Source organism: Mixophyes fleayi, chromosome 4 (assembly GCF_038048845.1).
Source record: "Mixophyes fleayi isolate aMixFle1 chromosome 4, aMixFle1.hap1, whole genome shotgun sequence".
Classification (NCBI taxonomy): domain Eukaryota; kingdom Metazoa; phylum Chordata; class Amphibia; order Anura; family Limnodynastidae; genus Mixophyes; species Mixophyes fleayi.
In genome coordinates this window covers 220,748,449-220,772,260 of record NC_134405.1, presented here as the reverse complement: position 1 = coordinate 220,772,260, position 23,812 = coordinate 220,748,449, and the positions used below count along the sequence as shown (strand labels likewise).

The following is a 23,812-nucleotide window of genomic DNA, read 5'->3' as shown; positions in this document are numbered from 1 at the left end:
AATCAAGCCAGTAAGTCCTGCCCACCTTAGAAAACATGACATGTCTTGCCCATATCGTCACATGATGACACAAATAGCATCATCAAGCACCGCAGCTCAAATCCTATTATACATTCTTTGGGAAGGAAGGTATGAGACAGGCTGGTATAAAATAAATGATATGAACCAGAGTTAATATTAGAGTATACAGTGTCAATTGCAAGTTCGGTAGATACAGCAGCAAATATAGCCTCAGAGTTACAACAAAGAGGGATTGAACGTATGATACGAAAAATACAGAGAATGTCCTGTTCTCGATGTGGGCCATCCTCATAAGACGCCAACCATTGTTGGTTTAAATAAGATAAAAAAAAATGCATGAAATACCATAAAAGGTACATACTGAAAAAGAGTATGCAGGTCAATAACATACAGGAAACTGAAAAAAATGATTCTGTCATAACGATGGCAGACCGTCCAATAATGTAGATCTCCCCTGAAGTGGCAAAAGTTACAAAATGAACTAGACACAGGACCCCCCCTTCCTCAGTTAATACAGCAAAAGAATATTACAAGTTGAATATGGAAATTTTATTACAAAAAAACCTCTGTATTGTTGTATACTGGAAAAAAAGTGTCCCCTCTAGGAAAATGAAAATTGATATGAAATACAAATAATGCACATATGATATCTAATTATTACAAAATGGCGGTCTGGCATTTTTGTGGCCATGAATGGATAAAAAATTCAAGTTGACTGGCAGTCTATTAAAACATTGAAGGTGTTAATGTCTAAGTAATAGTAGTGAATTCTTAACTGATGCACCACCCATATTTGACAAAGGGATGGGATTAATGAAACGGAACAATCAAAGAAATAAAAGCCAGCGTTGCATTAGAAACTAGAAAATTTGAGAATTCTAGAATAGTGTTCCACAACCAAAGATCCATTATTGAAGAAAGGTGGGAAGCATTCGCATATGCAGAAACTTTAAAGAAACGATGAATCTAGCACTGATCAAAATACAATATCAGCTACTTGTCAGGTGGGGACCACGTGGCAAAAATAGATTTGGCCAACTGTATTTACTAAAGGAAATTGAAGACACGCCATAGAAATGCTTGATAATCCACACACAATAATTGATTTCAATACAAACCTCTTGTCTTTGGAATAGCTTCAGCTCCAGCAATTTTTCAAAGAGCCATGGATCAATTGTAACAAAAAACACCTGGTACTCAATTCTAACTTGAGAATATGAAGAATCTTAAAAAGTGGACTTTTGAGAGGTTATATGAATATGAGCTGAGAGATAAATGCAAATTGTTCAAAGAAAACATTTCTTACAGTGCACTTGCAATTAATGAAAATGGTCTGCATCAGTCCGAAGACAAAAATAAAGCAGTGCTGCAAGCACCATAACCACAACCCATGGTCCAGTGAGCTTATCTAGGTCTAGTGAATCATTAACAAATTTGTACTTCAAATATCAACGGTATTACACCCATTGAATGCTGTCTTAAACAAGGCAGCACCATGTAAATGGTCTACAAATGGTGAAAAGGCTTTTTAGGAGACAGCAAAAGATCACATCCGACAAGGTTCTTACGACCTTTGAACCATTACTACCTACCAATTTGGCATGTGATGCCTCACCTTATGGAATAGACACAGTATTATCACATACTCTAGGGTTTGGGCAGGAAGCGAAAAATTGCATTTGTACTAAGATCCTTAACAGTGGATGAATGTAATTACTCACAAATTGATTGCGAGTCTTGTATAGGGAGTAAAGAAATTCCACCAGTATATTTATGGACAGAAATTCATATTGGTAGACCACCAATCTCTTCTGTCTATATTCAATCTTCAGAAGGGAGTTTCAGCAAATACAGCTGCCAGATTACAAAGATGGTCCTTACTGTTGATAATTATTAGATTGAATTTAAAGGAATAAAACATTGACGCTGACAGTCTCCTCTACAACAACCTGACGAGTCTGTTGAAATGGACCAAGAACATATGTCACTTTAAATCGGTATAACAACGTCCAATAACTAATGTTGTCATCAAGCGAGAAACCAGAAATTAGCCAGTATAATCTAAAGTTTATTATATTACAGTTAAACACTGATCAAAACATGGCAACTCATTGTATCCGGGATACTCAGAAAGAAAAGATCAAGTGTCTGTATGTCACAGAACATCAATGTGTGAGTCCATAATAGTAGTGTGTACCACGCTTCATACAAGAACATTGTAAGAATTGCATGAAGGCCATCTTGGTATAGTGAAAATGAAGGCCTAGAAGTTATGTATGGTGGCCTGGTGGTCAGATCGAATGAATGGGTTGGGTACCTTATACCATAAATAGGACTATTGAACAATTCCGCCGGCTGTACAATCTTCTAGGCTTTGTAAAGAACATTGTACAGTCGACACCTTTCTTAAATTAGAAGCTTAACAGCACAAATAATAGCGCGGCCCTTCAAAGTGACGTCATTGTAGGTTGCCAGGACCTTCATTCGTCACAATTGTTTGACGTCTCTTTTTGAAGTGGTCACTATTACCACTCGGCGGGGAATGACACCTTCAATCTCATCATGTCGGGGTATCTAATGTTGGCGTTCCATCATCGGTGAAATGGGAACTATTGCTGTTTTAAAAACTATATTTTCTATAAATGGGATGCCCGAACAAATCTGCAGTGATAATGGATGTCAGTTCATTTAAGCAACCGGGGAAAATAATTTCAAGGTCTGATCCCTGAATGTACACTGTCATTGTTGGTGAAGGGTTAGGGCTTTGTCATGTAGATCAAGTCCTTAATACACAAGAGCTCAAAACTTGTTGAATTAATTCAAGAGGCAAATTTAATATTAATTGAACAACCTTAAGTTACTTCCACAGAAATGTTTATTCAAAAAGATTTAACTCCAGAGACTTTAGTAGCTCCACCAGCTACCCAACAGGAATGTGGATCTTCAACTATAACTGAGAAAGTCCTAGTCTGATAATCAATTATTGTTATTAATTCATAAATATTGGTATTAATTAATATAGACAGGAAACGGATTACGGCTCACTAATTTGATTGATACCCTTTTATATGCAATGTCAATAAGGCATGACACAGCACAATGTATCTTCAAGCTGAAATAATAGGCATGTATTGCAAGACAAGGCAGGTATTATAATTTTATGCATAACTATTTGCTCAGTACTAGTATACAATACAATACAATGAGCTTCTAAATGACAGATATAGAACACAGAGTGCATCCTAGTTACCGCCATTCAGCAGAGTGCATCCTAGAGACCACCATTCAGCACAGAGAGCATCCTAGTGACCGCCATTGAGCACAGAGAGCATCCTAGTGATCGCCATACAGCACAGAGAGCATCCTAGTGACCGCCATTGAGCACAGAGAGCATCCTAGTGATCGCCATACAGCACAGAGAGCATCCTAGTGACCAGTATACAACACAAAGAGTACCCTTGTGACCGCCATATAACGTAGCAAGCATCCTAGTACCGCTATACAATACAAAAAGTATTCAAGAGACTTATATAGAATGTAGAGAACATTCTAGTGACCACCATACAGTACACAGAAAATCTGAGTGACCACAATACAATGCAAAGACTATACAAATGATCGATATATAATACAGATACCAGTACAGAGTGCCACATGCAGACTTGCTCAGGCTGTACTTTACATAGTTTGGATCAGTCCATAGGACCCACCATCAGCTTCATGGAAAGTGCACACCAAGACCAGGTTACTCACCTCCTCCTCAAACCTATACTGAGTCTCAGTGAGGCTGAGTAGAGGCGAGTGTGCTGAGCCCCAATTGGAGGCACTCAGTACATGTAATTACTGAGTGTTGGAGCGATGTTGACAGTGCATCATGTACAACTCCAGCTGGACAGTAATTTGTGTGGGCCCTCCCAATGGTAAAGGGCTGAGCACTGAGGCAGTAGGGCATGCCAGGAATTTCCCTAGAACCCTGGTGGGCTAGTCCATCCCTGCCAAGACTAATACACACAGTCATGTCTGGCGACAAGAATAATGTACAATCATATCTGATGCCAAACATACTTACCTGCTACACTGAACTCTCTTGACTTCGACTTGTTTGAGTGGTGAATCCATCTGATGCCACACCAGATGGAGTCGGTACATCAGTACCTGCCCTTCACTAAAAACATCCACAACTTTGTGTCAGGGTTTAAAGATGAATTCTGGAGGGGGTAATATAGGAGAAGAACATGTCGCGCTGAGGATTGCTTGATCGACGGAGATGGGCTGCGCTTTTCTTTCGCTGAAATCATCCACAAATTGTGGTTCAAGTAAGTGCAGTGGGCATGGCAGTGCCAATGGTATATGGACTCTCTTATATTATTACTGAACAAGAAATTAATTGATGTAATTACTTGTACAAATAGGATAGATTTTTTTTTTAAAGAAAGGGCCAGTTAATATTTAAATATCCAAAAATGTCAAACTGCTAAATTAATACGTACTGCTTTGCTGCCTCAACTAAAACAAATTGAGGCAATTTATTTCTCAAATCAATGTAAAACGCAAACAGGATAAAAAGAAAATCACTTCTTTGTCACTACTGCCAACTACAAACATGGTTAATCCTTGCTTAAAAGGTTCAGAGGATAACGTTACAGTTTTTCTTTGATGTGGGTGATCATAAATCAATCTCCATCAACATTTAAAATTCACAGAGAAAAAAAACAAACTTTGAGCTGAAGTATTTAACTTCGGCTACAGACAAAAGGCAAGTGAGCTTCAATATTCCATTTAATCCTAGCGAATGAATCAAAGTAAATGAAGAGCAAAAAGCCACCCATTCTGTTTCAGATAACTTGGGTGTCACAATATTTACAATGCCTGATGGAATGATATTTTAAGTGTCTTCAAACTGTTTTGTTAATGGCATATATCAGCAGAATTTCTAGTCTTCATTTTAAATTGAAAAGAAAATTGTTAGAATTGATGTACTGCTACTCACATAAAATACATGGAGTATACAGATAAAGAAAAATCAAAGTGCTGTTTTAAGGCAAAATTAATATGGCAAAATGAGCAAAATGGCAGCTTAGAGGAAACAACCTCATTTTGTACATGAATATACCAAACTTAGTACTGTGCTTTTCTTATATGCAAGATAATAATTTAAATAAGCTCAAATATCTGTACTTTGAGAAACTCCTACATATTATATGTATATACACCGATCAGCCACAACATTAAAACCACTGACGAGGCAAATTAAGAACATTGATTATCTTGTTACAATGGCACCTGTCAAGGAGTGGGATATATTAGGCAGCAAGTGAACAATCAGTTCTTGAAGTTGATGTGTTGGAAGCAGGAAAAATCGGCAAGCGTAGGGATCTGAGCGACTTTGACACGGGCCAAATTGTGATGACTAGACCACTGGGTCAGAGCATCTTCAAAATGGTAGGTCTTGTGGGCTGTTCCTAGTATGCAGTGGTTAGTACCTACCAAAAGTGGTCCAAGGAAGGACAACTGGTGAACCAGCGACAGGGTCATGGGCGCCAAAGGCTCATTGATACGCGTAGGGGGCAAAAGCGAGGCATTTGGTCCAATCCAACAGAAGAGCTACTGTAGCACAAATTGCTGAAAAAATGAATGCTGGCTATGATACAAAGGTGTCAGAACACACAGTGCAACACAGCTTGCAGCATATGGCGCTGCGTAGCAGCAGACGGGTCAGAGAACCCATGCTGACCCCAATACACCACAGAAAGCACCAACAATAAGCATGTGAGTGCCAAAACTGGACCATGGAGTAATGGAAGAAGGTGGCCTAGTCTGATGAATCGCGTTTTTTCTTTTAAATCATGTAATTGGTTGGGTGAATATGTGTTTACCTGGGGGAGAGAAGGCACCAGAATGCACTATGGGAAGAAGGCAAGCCGGTGCAGGCTGTGTGATGCTTTGGGCAATGTTCTGCTGGAAACCTTGGGCCCGTTGGTCAGTAAGGAGGTATGTTGCAGCCATGCTATATAACTGAAGGCTTACAGGTTGCTTTAAGATGTCAGTGAGCCCAGGTCACAGATGACATTGGTGGCCCCTCCACTGAAAACACATGCTATCTTGCAATTGTATCCTGTATGGTACTAATGTCATACACAGAGACATAGATAGTCACACAGTTTCATCCTATATTTATTGTGGGAATCACAGCCAAACAGCAAAAGAAGGATATCATGGGTAGAATGTAAAAGGACAGGGGTAATTTGTAAATGTAATTTAGTAGGTTTTAGTCCTGGTTCCTTGATTTACAGAAAAAAAATAATCACTATCCAGAAAACCCTCAGTCCCAATAAATTTGGATAATAAACCCAATACCTGCATATAGGCAGCATATTTGTGCAAATGTTTTAAAGTGTTCAAAGACCCCCTTGTAATGTATCAATAACCCTGCTTTGAACAGCCTTTTAAACTTGACTAGAGCATTGAAAGTGGCCGAGAGGTAGATCTGCTAGTACTATGAGCTGTGTGCATAATCACATCAAACTATTGGGTGGTCTTTCCTAAAATGCCACACAAAGACATTCCATGCTGTGTAGAGAACATGCGGCAATTTAAGTTAAAGAGGTGGACTGATTAATTTATTCAGAATTAGTTTCTTTCAAATCTGTGGTCAAGGGCCTGGTGTTTTACGTTCCTGCTGATTTCGGAATGCTGCATGCTCTGTGTATTGCTTTTGGCAATACTACTTTGTAGTGAAGGCTGAAATGAGGATAGAAGCAACTTCTGGTGAATAGCAACAATGGAAATTATTCAAATCCATTTGAAATAAAGAAAATAATGGTGATCCTGAAAACCTGTACAAAACTAAGAGTTAACAGTTCAATGCCAAAGGTTTATTTCTACCTACAAAAATCAAGACAACCATAAATGGGTTTTCAATTTTAAATAACAATGTTACTAAATCATTTTTATTACCAATAATAGTACTTTGGTGAGGTATTATCCACTTGGACACTCACCATTCCCTATATTTAAAGTGAAAAAACTCTTTACATGTTGGGCCTCATTTACAGTTAGCAGCAAACTAAAAGGTACAAATTAGAACCTGGACAAACCATGTTGAAATGTCAGGAGTGCAACTGCATTTTGTTTTGTATGCAGGGAAAATACTGCCTACTTTTCTTGCATATGTGCTGGACAGCTTTATTATTACACTGCGATTTAGAGTTGAGCTAGAATGCAGACCCCTCCCAAATCACCGGGTATGTCTGGGGAAGCCATATTTAACATGCCATGTCAGGTTTACAATATTTTTATTTTTTAGGAAATCTGGAACTTTAAGGCCAAGTTTGGGATTCCAGTTCATAGGGAAACGAGCTGGCTCACAGATACACCTGGAGTCTGCTTACTGCTGCCAGCCAGTAATGCCAGGAGCCAAGTTGCCCCAATGACCGATATAATTATGGACTGGAAGAAAGAAAATTTTCTATCACTGAGATAATCAGTGATAAAAAAAATCTTCATTAGAGATGGGATAAATAGACCCCACTGTTTTAAAACAATTTACAAGCCAGATTAAAGAGCTCTTAACATAAACCTGAATTCAAACTACCAGTATATGAAATAGTTATCGATGACATTTACAAATGTATATGTATAATATTCAGGAAATGTCAGAACTGAATACTTGTTATTTCTTTCACGGAGGAAGCATTTCCTTTCTATGTACTAGGCAAACGGTAATGTCACCAAATGTTAAAAATTCCCATCGCACCACATAATACAAAAATCCCAACATGTCAGTCCCCGACATCGGGTCAGGGGAGATGGACATGTCATGATGGGGGGGGCGTGGTCTCCGTGACGCCCCCAGAGGGCTGCCTAGCGCTGTAAAGTGCTAGGCTGCCAATTCGATATCTCACTTCCATCCAACATTCCCACCTGCAGGACAAACATGTCCCCGGGCAGAACAGAGCCCTAAAATCAGGACTGTCCTGCTGAAACTGGGACAGTTGGGAGGTATGCATGGTACATTTTATCTTTGACATATGAAATACTTTGGCCTATAGTTTCAAAGTTGAACTATAGTAAATAAAATTGCCAAATATGACAAAATATGAAAAGACTACTATTTATATCCTATTTTAGTCCATGGAGGCAAAAAAAATGGTTATGAATGTTAAAAAGGCAAATTCACTAGCCTACTCGATCAGAATGTCCAACATACTCCTGAATTATGGGAAGTTCTCCCAGATCCAAGGAGAGTATGCCATCCTCTTGGCTCATGCCCAATCTTCTTGTAAAGCGAATGGGGATGTGACTGTGTCATTGTGCAGCAGGGATGGGAATGTGATGAAACAAAACGCTTCATCATGCTCCCCAACACTTGGACCTTTCCCCTCTGGGCTCTCCTAGAGGGGAGGCCCAAAAAGTCCCTAAATATATGTAAATTACAATAATGCAGCCAGAGTGAGTGTAACTCATTAACGTTACAGTCACATATATACATTTACCAGATAAAAAAAAATGTATTTCACAGGGATCAATTACTCCTATATGTTTCCATCTTAAAGCTTGAGGGGTGAAGGGGAAAGGTGACAACTATTACAAATCACAGTTCTGACCTGGTTGCATCACAGGCAAACACAAACATGTGAACAAGTCTTGGGACTATGAATTTTCAGTCGATTTGGTCTAAGGACCAAATACAAAACAGAATCTCGACAAACTGTTTACAACATTCAAAATTTATCTTATGCTCAAGCATAAATATCTCTTTGAACGCTGCACTTTAGCAATCATAAAACAGACTGACATATATTAAAATTTTGAGTATAAGTCAGATTGGACTATCAAAGTTGGTGAAATGGATCACTGAGCCACCAGCATAGATAATATGGCAGGATAAGCAACACCGTCTACAGATTTTCAGAAGGAAGAATGCAAAATCCTATAGTGGCTGATAACCAACCCTGTAGTAGATCATCTGTTTAATAATACATACAGTCACTGGAAAACATTAGTTAAAAAATAATGTAAATGCATTTACTGGCAGTTTACGTTAGTTTCCCATTTTTGTTATAGTGTGCAATTCAGTAAAACTAAAACGATTAATAATATACAAACTAGAAATTGCACAAACAATTTATAAAGTAACAACAGGTGCTCAAAAAGGAAGGGATTATCTACGAAAGAAAACCCGGTATAAAAAAGAATAATTAAAACTACCTTCTATTTATAATTCAAATGCAGAAGTCTTAATTACACACATTTGCAAACATATGATAAGCCATTCACCACTTCAGTGGATAGAAAAATAAATACTTGTCCTGATGAAGAAATTAAATTTATTACTGAATATTTTGGCTAAAATGTGAAAAAAAAATCCAGACATCTATTTAGCCCAATCTGATATTTGGCCAAAATTGAATGATTTGTCTCTCCGGGAATAATGTGCCTATTGATCCCGATTTACCTAAAAGTAAAATAACACTCGCTGGTGAATCAGCTGAAACACAGTACCTAGAACATAAAGAAGCCAATTGGCGAGAATAAACAAATGTCACATATCTATAACATTATAAAAGGATTTTATAGCCCCTCAGGCATTCTTTTTCCTGGACTATACTCGAGAAATGCCTTAGGATACTCTCTGACTTGTGACATGAGCTGTGGCTATCAGCGGCCCAGTTTTTTCTGCTTACACTACATTTGCACATAGCTGTCTTAAAAGCACAGCAGCATTGCTGTATTTTTGCACATCTTACACCCTAACGTTAACCCCAATGTAACACAATCTATCAGAGTAGAATAGATTATTTCCATTGCACAAATTGCCCTCATCTTCACACCCTTGTAATTGGCACTATACTGTGGATGAACTAGTGCTGTTGATAGGAGTGCATTGGCTGCAGGGCCCATTTCAAAGTCTTTGGGTGGGTTCCGTCCCTGACACTTTAGCTATACTTGTAAAATTACCTTGTCAATATATTGCTATATCAACCAATGCATTTATTTGTATCTGCTCAAGACTTTCAATAACAGTAATAAAGTTCAACTAATGTCAGCATTTACAGGGTCTCTAAATGAACATTGACAGAAGGACTATTCTGTTTTTTGCTTGAGACCTATAAAATAATTCAAACATATTTCACAATAATTACAAACTAATGAACAAATAATTATAGATGCCCACCAGTTTTCTCTCTTCATTGACAACTAAAACAAGTGATGATTTTGGAAGCTGCTCTATCCAATCAGGATCATTGCATAGAGCAGTCAGAGTTTAAACTGTTCAGATTGGCTAAATTAGAAAATGAAAGGCAAAAAGAAAGTAAGACAAACCCCAAAAAGTTTTTTAAGTATATAAATGGCAAAAGGATTAAAAAAGATAATATAGGACCCCTAAGAAGTGAGATGGGTCAATTGATAAATAATACTAAGGAAAAAGCAGAGGTATTAAACACTTTCTTTTCTTCAGTATTTACCAGAGAGGAACAAATGGCAGGAGTAATACATAAAAATGGAAATGAAACCATGCCATTAATAAATACTTGGTTGTCAGAGGAAGAAGTCCAAAGGCGACTGAAGAATATTAAGATAAATAAAGCTCCAGGTCCAGATGGCATACACCCAAGGGTCCTTATGGAGTTAAACTCGGAAATAGCTAGACCACTATTCTTCATTTTCAGAGATTCAATCTCATCAGGCTCAGTACCAAGGGATTGGAGAATAGCAGATGTGGTGCCGTTGTTTAAAAAGGGGACGAGATCACAACCAGAGAATTAAAGACCTGTAAGCCTGACATCAATAGTGGGGAAACTACTGGAAGGTATTTTAAGGGACAGTATTCAGGATTACTTGGTACGCAATAAAATTATTAGTGGGAATCAACATGGATTTGTGAGGGATAGGTCATGTCAAATTAATCTAATTAGTTTCTATGAGGAAGTTAGTGGGAACTTAGACCAGGGCAGGACAGTAGATGTAGTCTACTTAGATTTTGCAAAGGCCTTTGATACAGTGCCACACAAGAGGTTGGTTTACAAAATAAGGGAACTGGGTCTAGGAATCAAAATTTGTACTTGGATCGAAAACTGGTTAGAGAATAGGGAACAGAGAGTTGTGATAAATGGAACATTTTCTAATTGGTCAAAAGTCTTAAGTGGAGTACCTCAAGGTTCCGTGCTGGGGCCACACCTTTTTAATATATTTATTAATGACCTTGGTGATGGTTTAGAGAGTAAAGTTTCTATTTTTGCAGATGACACTAAACTCTGTAAGGTAATAAAATCAGAGCAAGATATAGCTTATTTACAGAGGGACTTAAATAAACTGGAGGATTGGGCGGCTAAATGGAATATGAGGATTAACACAGATAAATGTAAGGTTATGCATTTAGGGATCAAAAATAAGAACGCAATCTATAAATTAAATGGAATTAATTTAGGAGAATCTATAACGGAAAAGGATTTGGGAGTGCTCGTAGACAGTAGACTTAGCAATAGTGCTCAATGTCAAGCAGCAGCTGCAAGGGCAAACAAAGTATTGGCATGCATAAAAAGAGGCATAGATGCAAGGGAAGACAGTGTAATTTTGCCACTGTATAAATCGTTGGTAAGACCTCATCTTGAATATGCAGTACAGTTCTGGGCACCACTCTATAAAAAAGATAATTTGGAACTAGAAAGGGTTCAGAGAAGGGAGACAAAATTGATAAAGGATATGGAGTCATTAAGTTATGAGGAAAGGTTAGCCAGTTTAGGCATGTTTACTTTAGAAAAGAGGCGTCTAAGGGGAGATATGATTACTATGTACAAATACATTAGGGGTCAATACAGAGAGCTTTCATGGGAACTTTTTACCCCAAGGACCATACACAGGACACGTGGTCATCCCCTAAGGTTAGAGAAGAGGAAATTTCACAACCAGCAAAGGAAGGGGTTCTTTACAGTAAGGGCAGTCAAGATATGGAATTCATTGCCAGGGAAGGTTGTGATGGCAGATTCAATAGATATGTTTAAGAAAGTGTTAGACAAATTTTTAGCGGAAAGGTGTGTCCAGGGATACGAGCGTTAATTAAAATAAAGGATAGTAGTGGATATAGGGTAAAAATAGGACTGCAATATTGAGTCTGGGGGGATTTTCACAATTGAAACAGATTGGTGGTTGCTTACTCTGTATCAATTTCAAATATAAGTGCAGGATCGCAGGAGATCCAAAATAGGTTGAACTTGATGGACTGGTGTCTTTTTTTCAACCTCATCAATTATGTTACTATGTTACTATGTATGTAACTATGTTACTATGTTAGATTCTTCAAAATAGGCAAAATAAGCCATTGATGTACTGGAGGGGAATTTTGTTCTTGCAGATTCTGGGGAACTGCTAGTTGTTGATAGGAGGGATATCAGCTAAAAAGAAGTGTAAGGTGGAACTATCCTTTTAACTATATATTGTAATACCAATCCCCATGCAGTGCTCAAAATTGTTGTTGATTTTACGTAAAATAATTTAGGTTAATCTCTAGGTTATTTTCTTGTTACTTTATTATTAGTAGCTGTCTAGTATTATTTATGGTCTATGGTTCAGGATCACTAGACAGCCATTAACAAATTGGTATGTTAACAGAATTTAAAAATAATATGATAGTGTAGAAGATTATCTTTTCAGGCTCCTCTGTACTATATCAGCCATTTTTGTCAACACAAATAGAGGGTGATGGATATACATATAAGAAAGTGGAATATATAAATAACTGCAATGACTACTTCAAACATTGACATTAGCTCACCGTTCTTAAAGCTTCATCATAACACTCATGTTGCTTAGCCAATATGTAATCACAAGGGAAGGTGATTACTACTTGTAATTAAAACTCACCATAATGCATATAACAGTTTCCTTTGGTGGGATCAAGCTGAATGGCTTTCAAGAAGTAACGTTCAGCTTCGCTTTTGCGACCCTAAAAGAAAAATTATACGTTATCATTTTTATTTGTTCAAGGCAGAAGTAAAAAATAAAAAAAACGAAAGTACAAAACAAAATTAAAATATGATATAAGGCAGTTCTCGTTTAAGCAGCTCTTTAGACTTGACAAGGGCAAGACAGAGAGGTATGAGCTATGTGTGAATCACATCTATGCAATGGGTGGTCCATCCTAAATGTCACACAAACATTTCATGCTGTTCGAGAATATGCTTTAAATGTTAAGGCATAGCCTATTTGATAAGTGGAAAAAGTTTTACTGTATTTTGAGACTCATGAGATTTTTTTAGTAGCTGTCACTACCTATTATTTATCAAAGGTTTACTACGCTTTTATGATTTTGATAAAATCTAATAAAGGTTAAGTGTTTTCTTTTTAAAGAAGAACTTCACCCAAAGCTTCAAATTTAGTATTGTGTGAAGCCCACTATGCGGAGGGAAATTTTGTAGTTTTACTTACGCTGTTTCCCCAATACAGTGAATTCATCACTACTCTGCTCTATACTAGTACTATTTGTCTGTTCCAAAAAAAGTGTCAGAGTTGTCTGAAATTACCATTCTAATGCATGGGGAAATTCACAGGGGTATATTGTCAAAACCCCCAGAGGTAATAGTAGTGCAGTGGCATATTTATCAAAGGACGAAGAGCCCTACTTGTATTTTCGCTGGACACAGGGCTCATATTTGCTTTTTCAATATGAGAAAGGGGTTATTGCTAGCCAAATGGCTTTCTCATAAGTATTAAACAAAGATGTTGCAATATCTGTTCTGTTATCACCATCCTGAGATGACTATAGCAGAACAAAAGCAACAATCCTTTAATTAATAGAAAAATGCACTTAATTTGAAAACTAAAATCTATTTTTAATATATTTGTATTTCCACTTTAGTGGACTGAAAACCAAAATCTGGTCGTTCAGGTGTGATCCGGCACCCGTGAAAAAACCGTGCTGGTGGAGCAGTAATTTAACCAGAGGTTGAGTTTGAGTATTCGTTGTTCCTGGCAATAATATTTTTTTTATAATAAATAATGGACATAAAATAAAAACAGACCTCATAGTATAGTATAGACCATTGAAGGTTTCAAAGGATCATGTAGACTGGGCTTTATCTTTTACTAAATATTACATATTAGGCGTTCTTCTTTAAGTTCAAGTTTTAGAAATCTAACACCAAAAAACAATATTTTCATATTCCTACCAGTGACAATTGAGCATTACTAATATGGTTTTATTTTCTGCCAAATATGTAGGTTTCTTCCTGCAAAAATTTAATCCTGTATAAAGGAGAACTCAAACCAGAACTTAAAGGACAATCACAATTAGCAGTAGAATTTTGATACTGATTATGCCTGCAGGTAGGTTCTCCAACAAGCTGATTGGACAAGCGAGCACTGTAGCTTGGAGAACAGTGCAAGCAGAGGTAGTAAGGGACTCGGTGAAGAGAGTATTCCACGAATGCATGGGTACCCAGGCGTATGGCGCCGACAGTTTTACTAACTGTGGGGGGAACAGCTTTCTATTACAGAGCCGCCTTTAAAAATAGACTCTGATCCTCTTGTGTTATAAGGCTGACTTTCAAGATATTTCAGGATAGAATGCATACAATATAAGCAGAAGCAAGAAATTTAAAAATAAAAATTCACCATTTATCATCATCATTTATTTATATGTGCCAGCAGATTCCGTAGCGTTTTCCAATTAGAAACAAACAGTAATAAAACAATACTGGGTAATACATACAGACATAGAGGTAAGAGGGCCCTGCTCGCAAGCTTACAATCTATGGGACAATGGTTTGATACACAAGAGTAAGTGCTACATCATATTAAATATTTGTCCAGCTAGAATGCAAAGGTTACAAAGTATTTAGTGGGCTGTATGCTAGGTCACACAACTATGTTGGTCAGAGGTTTGTCGTCTTGTGTTAGCTGTGTAGCGGGTGGTAATAGGGTAACCTAGGGATACTAAGAGGGTTACAATTGAAATTGGTTAAAAATAAACAAAAACATACACACACAGGGAAACATTTATTTTTCAAAGGATAGCATAACACAGTAGATTCTGAATATATTTCATTTAATAAATTTAAGTTTTATTTTGATTTAGACTTTATTTTGTTTGTTATTGAGCATGCCTCCCATTGCTGCTGTAGGGGAGCCTTTTAGGAGGCTAAAACGTGGGCATGGAAGATCAACTTCCCTAACAACGAAAGCTCAAAAAGTTTCACATAGCGTATCAAGCAGTACAAGTGGTGTAAATCTTTCTCATATTTGCAAACTTATTTTTTCTACAGGTAAAGTACAGGGCAGGACCAAAATGATGCGATTTGCTACAAATCGCAAAGGCATAGGCAAAGAAGAAAAAATAGCAAATATAAACAAACGTTTATCTAGGAGACCACAAATCACTTCTACAGATCCAGGAAGCTGTTGGCTCCTGTGCAATTTCCCTCCTTTCTTATCCCAGAGTGATGGTAGATAACAAAACGACCCTCAGCACACACCATCATTATAAACATGTCCACTTTTAAGACAGGGATTAACAATTATTTCAGTAAAGCTGGGTACACACTACACTGTTTTCGCCCAATAATCGGCTCAAACAGCCGACATACGACCGCTCGTTTAGAAGTCGGGTCAGTGTGTGCAGTGACACGTTGGTCAAAAGTCTGCCCAAATGGACGATTATCGCCTCATTTGGTTGGTCGTACCATTTAATATTTTCGTTCCAATCTCGTTTCCGTTGTGTAGTGTTTATAAACTTCCAACCGATCCACAACAGTGAGTACGAAATTACAGTCATTGCTCACAACAACATAACTGTAAAAAGTCGCTAACGGGACGGCTGCTCTTCCCTTTATCGTCTAAAACGAGGCTAGTGTGTATGCAGTCCATGGACCGAGCGATCGGATCATCGATCGCATGTAAAATCGCTCGGCATAAAAAGTTGGTCGAAATTTCTGTAGTGTGTACCCAGCTTTAGCTTCCATATTTGTCTCATTCTTCCCCACATCTACTGAACTTGGTTTCTCACTCCAAATATTGCAACCTACAAATGCTTTTTGAAAAATCACTTATACTATCACTGAGTACTCCAATATCTGCTTCTCATTCTGACGCGACCATTCTATTTAATCTCTGTCGTAGGCTTAACTTAATAAACCAACTAGAATTGGCGAGTGTTGCATTTTGAGATCAAAGGAAAAAATACATTTTGTAGGTGTGCAATCATTTCCCTTTAATTTGAAGTATTCTGCTATTATACATCGAAACATAAGTGTTTATTCCAATACATTGTTATTTAGGGTTAAAAAAAACCAAAACATCCATGTAGGTTAAAAGCAGTTTTACGCAAGTGCTGGGATATGTATGACATGCGGAACTGTTTGATACATTTACAAATTGACATTGAGCCTGGATTGCAGACCACACACAGTGCTACCTCTGGAACCCTACAGTAATCCACCCATTCTATTCATTGAAATTACCTGTATCACCAAACTAAGACATGTAATAAAACCAGTGGAGTTAAAGCATATATTGTAAGTCTCACATTAGTTTATGCATTAATAACAATATTTTGGGGTTAGCATACTGACATGGTGCTAATTTGTTAATGAAAAAGTAACCTATTTAACAAATTTCCAAGTTATTTTCATCAACTATCTTCCCTGTTTATATACAAGTATATTGATCACAAATTTAATTATATATATATATATATATATATATATATATATATATATATACTATTTATTTATTTTTATTTTTATTTTTTTCTTCTTGAGGAATGAGGTATCAAAAGAGCTGGCTTGTATTGGTACATGAACATGGAGCATACATTTCAGGTTGTCTTGGCTAATATAAAAAGTACAGACTTCACTGGTGTTTAGCCATATGTGTATCCTGCACTGGATTAAGCTGCTTTCATCACATAGTAAATACAGATATGGTGCCAGCAAAAATCATTCATCGCTGTAGCAAATTCTTTTTCATTGTTCTAGATTTGGCACGGGTGGGGTACGTAATTCCGGCACTGGAAATGCCAGCCCTTAGCCTGATAAATGCTGACACTTGTGCTGACAGATTCCTAATGTCAATAGTGTGATTGGTGACATTGACAATGTCGCTAATCACAATGCCAACATTAAAAGAGTAATGGAGGTGGGTCCGGGGCATACAGCACTAGATTGTGCAGAGTTCTCCCCAGAAAATTTTGCCACCCGGGTGGTATTAAGAAGCAGCGGGGTGGGGGCAGCTGTAATACTTTGCAATAATAATGAAAAATGATGGAGGTTTATGTCAATGCCTGCCTGGACTGGTCAAATCTGTGGTCTAACACACACTGCTGGTTGTAGTTCTCACATAGTGCCTGTTATAATAGGAGAAGTACTGGTTTATTCTATAATAATAGGACTCTGTTGGCCCCCAAGAGCCGGGTGGCAATTAAAAACAGCCAGGTGGAGCCCCTGGGAAATAGGTGCTGGGGAGAACACTGTTGTGTTACCAAATTGTCCTCTTTGGCTCTTCGTCCTTAGGACCATTAGAACTGGCTCCTGGAGATGAGAGCTCTTGTGTACAGCATTGTAATTAAAGTTGCTCAAACTATTGTCAGTTGTAAATTTTATCAAACTGGACCACTTTACTGACCTTGAACTTTAGTCAGATCACAAAGGTGTTCATTTTATAGTTAACTGAAATACAAAGTTTGTTTTTGAAATTTGAAGTTAAAAAAAACAAAATGTAAAATGGCTCAGATTATATTATTGTTGTTTTTTTTCCTTTACATTCATATCAGCAAACATTACTATGTTTGAATTTGCATGAAAAAAATATTAAAGTACTATGAAATGTAGCCAAGCTCGACCATGTTTAAAGCGGTTTTTCTTGCTTGAATTTAGCTAGAGTTCTTAGCCTATAGATTGAGAATTAAGCATCTCTAGTTATAACATGCTGTGCTATTGCAGTTGTCAGAGCTCCACTCACTCCTACAGTGAAACCACAGTCTTGGTGTCCCTAAGGTTTCCAGGATGTGGGAGGATGACTATAGCCGCTGTAATAGCTAAGCATATTACAATGATGCACTGTATGAGAGCTCTCATTACTGGGAACCAGAACTAATGGTTCATGGCAGATGCATCATAGAGGAAGCTGTCATTCATAGTCCATCTCCAAAAGAGTTGAGGGCAGGAAGTTGGGCATATCTGGTCACTGGGACATTTTTTTTTAGTCTTCATGGTGATTTGGCATCAGTATTTGTCCAGCTTTGTTTTACAGCAGCTTTCTGTATTTCAAAGTCACGCATATTACCCTACCAGTGCTTGTCTATGATTTGGAGGGCTACGGTGCATTTTGGGTATACTATGAAGGATACAAGGTACAACATGCTCATGCAAACTGGGCAATGCAGGTTATGAATATGCAGGCCACAGATTATATCATGTTGGGTAAAGTGTTCAGGGCATTATGTGTTTGTCATTAAAGTAATACAGTTTTGCAGCTTCTTATTGGTCTGAACAGTCACCCTATCCTCTACAGGTTCACACAACCCAGGGCTTTGAGACGAACAATGGATCCAGGGAAAAACAGCTGTATAGTGCAGCACCTGGGGCACTGAAGTGGGGCGCCCTGGGCAGGGTGATTTTTTTCATCTTACCTGGGAATGTAGCAATAGAATAGGTGAGAAACTATATCAGCATAGGATTCAACTAATAAGTGTTCTCAACACTCCAGGAGAAGGTCATTCGAATTCATTTCACAACTGCACTTCAGTGGCCGCACCAGGTTTACACATTACTCTAAATCTCAGTAAGGAGTTAAAACAATATATTTAATCAAAAGACACCCATCTGTAAAACATCAGCATTTTAAACAAGTTTTACAAGCTATAACAAAGGAATCTGGCAATAAAGCACACCATGCTGCGGGCTGCAGGTAAAGGCACAGAAGTGCGTGTTGCCCATCACAGGTCTAAACAGTCTGAATGGGCATGAATGATTTCAATATCCAATAGCTCCACAGTATAACATCTCTGAGACCTTTATGACGGCAAGTTATAGGGATACACTCTGCAATGTCTCTAGTAAAAAATATTCAAATAAGCATATCCAAAAGAAGAATGGAGAGGCTTATCTGAATATATACACCACAGAGCTCTGAATGAATGTCTACTAATTTATTATTCTAGTAAGGGTGATATATGGCTTTCCACAATGCTGACCAGACCAACCTGTGCTCACAGGAGAAGTTAAAAGCACACTGAAACATGTATGTATGCAGGTGGATATTCTGGGTCATGCTGTAAACACTCAGATGACGGGGCATTGGCTGTAGACAATGTTACCTATTCGGAAGACCTGTATTTTAATAGCACCGCACCAAGTGGTATATTTACTAAATTGCAAGTTTAAAAAAGTGGAGATGTTACCTATAGCAACCAATCTGATTCTAGCTGTAATTATGTAGAATGTACTAAATAAATGATAACTAGGGGCCTGATTCATTAAGGATCTTAACTTAAGAAACTTCTTATTTCAGTCTCTTGGACAAAACCATGATACAATGCAAAGGGTGCAAATTAGTTTTCTGTTTTGCACATAAGTTAAATACTGACTGTTTTTTCATGTAGCACACGAATATCAACTTTAAATTTCAGTGTACAAATAAGATATCAAGTATTTGTGTGCTACATGAAAAAACAGTCAGTATTTAACTTATGTGCCAAACAGAAAACTAATTTGCACCCTTTGCATTGTAACATGATTTTGACCAGAAGACTGAAATAAGAAGTTTCTTAAATTAAGATCCTTAATGAATCAGGTCCCTTGATCTTACTTATAGATCATGGGAATGGATGAAGCACAAACTGTAAGACATACTGGCCTAAATACAAAAAGAGCTTGGTTGCTATAGGCAACATCTCCACTTTTTCAAACTCGCAGCTTGATAAATTTACCCCAAAGTCTCAATCATGCCACAGAATTAGACTGTCAATTAGAAATCTCAAACAAGGACAACTTTTTTTCTTTGAGGGAAGGAAATAAATGAGTGAGCTGGTAGATAAGCTTTCACTACATGTTCACACTGCTGCAAGAGACGGACTTCCCATAACTAGCTATTTCATTAAGCATGTGAGCAGGGCCGGTGCTAGCCTCCATGGCGCCCTAAGCATTTTTACAAAATCGGCGCCCCAGCCCCCCCCCCCCCCCCCCCCCCCCGCAACAATCGGCGCCCTCCTCCCTCCTCCCCCCCTCACCCCGTCTTTCCTTACCTCACCACCGACCCCTCCAGAGCCCGGCGCCCTAGGCAAGTGCCTAACCTTGCCTAATGGGAGCGCCGGGCCTGCATGTGAGATCAGAGTTCTTTCAAACCATTTAGTATTGCTTGACCTCAATATCTATATATTGTGATTGGAAAAGATAAAGTTGACTGAGCACCTAAACACACATATCTGGCTGCCGTCCAGCAACATACGGAGATACTAATCACATTTTCAACTTTTAGAATTTCACTCAATATATTATTACACTGCAATAATTAGCATTCAAAATAATGTCATCACATTCCTAACTATTTTTTGGGGCCCTCTAAATATTTACCATTAATTTAAAACTAAAAAGTTCTAAAATGATCGTTCTTATATACATGTATATTATTGAAAGATAAATGAGATGGCCATTCAGTTTTTATACAATTTATATTCCCCAATGAAATAGATGACCTGGAAACATTTTGTTTTTTCATTAAAGCTGGTGTTTTGTTGTAACTGAACAGCCACAAGCAGCACAAATAGGTAGAGTTGTATTTTCTTACCGTCAGGGTCAGCAGTTTGCCATAAGTAAGATGTGCCGGTATGTGGTCCTGCTTTGATCTCAGAGACTCCAAGTACCAGTGCTCTGCTTCAGACACTTTGTTTAACCTCATGTAGGCTTCTCCTGTTGAAAGATCAGATAAGGGTTCAAAATTACTCGTATCAATTTCTTCATGTTATAAAGTACATTACGGCACACATGACCGAAAACTCAGTAGGAGAGGCAGACAAATAGTTATCCATCTGGTTAACAAAGATATGGAGGGGAAAAGCATTGACTCATGGTGGGAAGGATGGAAGGAAGTTCTTAAGTTCATTCTCTTTGCAGTTAATCTGAAAGTGGATACACCACATTTCATAGTGTCTGAACTTTCTGAATTGAGCCAACCTCATTTGGGAGATTTACAATGCAAAGCAGTTGGTTTTTAGAAGTTCACCTGTCCCTGAGGGATAGAAACAAAAGGAACAAAAAAATAATAAGGGGAATTTACAAGTGAAAGATTAAAATAGTCCTACATGCTGGAACTGTACTATAAAATACAAGTTTAAACGAAAGGAAAAATGTTACAGATTTTTTTTAAGAGTGGTTAACTAGAGAAAATACTAACTATATGCATCTATTTAGGGGGCACAACACAAGTTGATATACAAGCTGCAAAAATATAACCCTGGAGTTCAAATGGTGAATTGTGGCAACTTTCACCTATTTACGCGCATTATTGGGGCATATAGCGTTTACTAGCAAAGTCAAGATGGCATCCACTGCGTGTGAGTGAATAGGGGTGTTCCTTGTGTTTGTAAGCATCCCAGAATGTGTTTCCATATGTAAAACATCTACATGTGTTTCCTGAATACACACCAAAACTGGATCATATGGCTACATAAACCACAAAGCCTAGGAAACGTGGATTGCAGCAGTAAGCAATAGAGACAAAACAAAAACAAACAAATAAATAAATACATCTTGTGAATTTATGTGTTTATGAGAAATAGAGAACAGGCTAAACATGCTTTAAAGTAACAATGATTCCCGGACAAAGCTTGAGCTTCATGGTCAATTATTACATTTCCTCAGAGAGAAGTTTAAAAATACCATGAAATTATTTATGGTGCTTCCAAATCACATTCTCCAGAGGATATTGTATTGGCAAAAATATTTTGCTAAGTTACTATGATTGATGGAAAGAGGAATTATTTTTCTCAGAAATATGCACAAGCACTGGAGATTTAGTGCTAGATTTACAAAAGGGAAGTTTGGCTCACATGTGAAAAATCCCCCAAAATTTACATTGTAATAAAATCATATGTGATGTTGCTGGAAGAGTACTGAACTAAAAGTACGAACCAAGCAAAACAGCTAAGACATTTACACAAATGTACTGCTATTTCAAATTGTTTTACACTATTTATTGCCAAGAGTTTGTCTACTTTTATAGAACTAATCCATGATAATAAATATTGTTAAAAATAATGAAAGACAACTAGCAATTAACAAACACAATGTAAAGATCGAGCAAGTTCCAGTTATCAGGGACATCATGGTGAACGGCATGTGAGCATAATCATACACCACTGGCTCCACCCACTCACATCCAAGTGTATATAAATATGGTGCAGCTTGAAGTAGGTGGTGAGATTTGCACAGTGTGTGGCAAGCGCCGGATTGCATCTTATGTGTATTACCTCATCTATTCGTTACTTGCTTCTGTATCCGGCGCTACGGAATCTATGACGCTTCATAAATAAATATATAATAACATTGTGTCATTGCAAAAATAAATTAAAAGTAATAACTAAATATTTTTTTTCAATTCGCATTAGGCTATATTATGTGATGTGACAGGACAACAAAATCTACAGAAGGCTTAGTGTAAAAGGACTGTGGCTGGAGCAGGGCTTAATGTAAGATGGGGTTTGTGCCCACAGACTCTAAAGAAGTAAATCATTATTGCCAATTTTTCATGTAGCAAGTGCAAGAGGGGGTGTGGTGACCCAATTGCTTCTCAAGGGAGCCGTCCGCTGCTGGGCAAAGCCATGATTTGAGGCATAGTGCCAAGGAGGTGGGGAGGCGGGGCGTTAGTGATAGTGTAAATCACATCATTAAGCCCCACCTTCACCCAAGATTCGGGAGTTCTGCCAGCTCTTCCAGGAGTCCAGGAATACTCCCCAAAATTCAGGAACCTCCTGGACATTCTGGTAGAGTAGGCAAGTATGATGTAAACCAAGCTCTGGCATAAACCTTACAAAATTCATGCAAATTAGGACAAATCGACAATTCACATGTCCATTTTCAATGAGGCCACATAACTTTAGTGGCAGAAAAAAGTCTCATGTAAATCAGGATCATTGGGAGGTATGAATTAATTTTTTTTTCAAAGTACTTTAAGAGTTGTTCATACCTTTCTGATTATATTTCACTCAGCTACATAAACACATTTTACTTTCCTTTGACATAGTGATCTTGGTGTTCATGGTGTGAACTTAACTTTCTTGAAGATTTACAAATAAGAACAGACACACATCCAATAAGTACTGACTAATAGATAACGGAGCCGTGCATTTGCCATCTATGAACACAATCCAAATTCTCATTTGAAATACTCTCATACACCCAATTTTGTAAGCTAGAGGATAGAAACCAATCTAGAGCTTGAGTATCTCAAACTCCTGATCATCTGGGATTTTTATGTTCAACAGTCTCTAGAGTTTACACAAAACAAAAAACACCCAATGAGTGGAAGATCTGTGGAAGAAAACACCTTGTTAATGAGAGAGGTCAGAGAAGAATGACCAGACTGGTTAAACCATTTAGGAAGGTGAGATTAATTCAAATAACCATGCGTGAAAACAGTTGTATGTAAAAGAGAATCTCTGAATGCACATCACATTGAACCCATAGTTGGCTACTCTTGCGGAATGATAGAGAGACTTCCGCATTTGTGGGAATTCTCCCAAACTACTGGGTGAGCAGTACAACCTCCCGCGCCCTGCCCATTTCCTCAATAAAGTGGG

General features: G+C 37.8%; 1 protein-coding gene across 2 annotated transcripts in view; it reads right to left on the bottom strand.

Moving 5' to 3' along the window:
• The window catches only part of TMTC2 (transmembrane O-mannosyltransferase targeting cadherins 2), a 230,247-nt gene that overhangs the window by 42,170 nt on the left and 164,265 nt on the right, over window positions 1-23,812 (bottom strand). For both annotated transcript variants that reach the window (XM_075209365.1, XM_075209366.1), the window contains 2 exons: window positions 20,803-20,924; window positions 12,886-12,967 (listed from right to left, as the gene is read on the bottom strand). In XM_075209365.1, coding sequence (XP_075065466.1) covers window positions 12,886-12,967; window positions 20,803-20,924 — 204 coding nt within the window. The remainder of the gene's footprint in view (window positions 1-12,885; window positions 12,968-20,802; window positions 20,925-23,812) is intronic.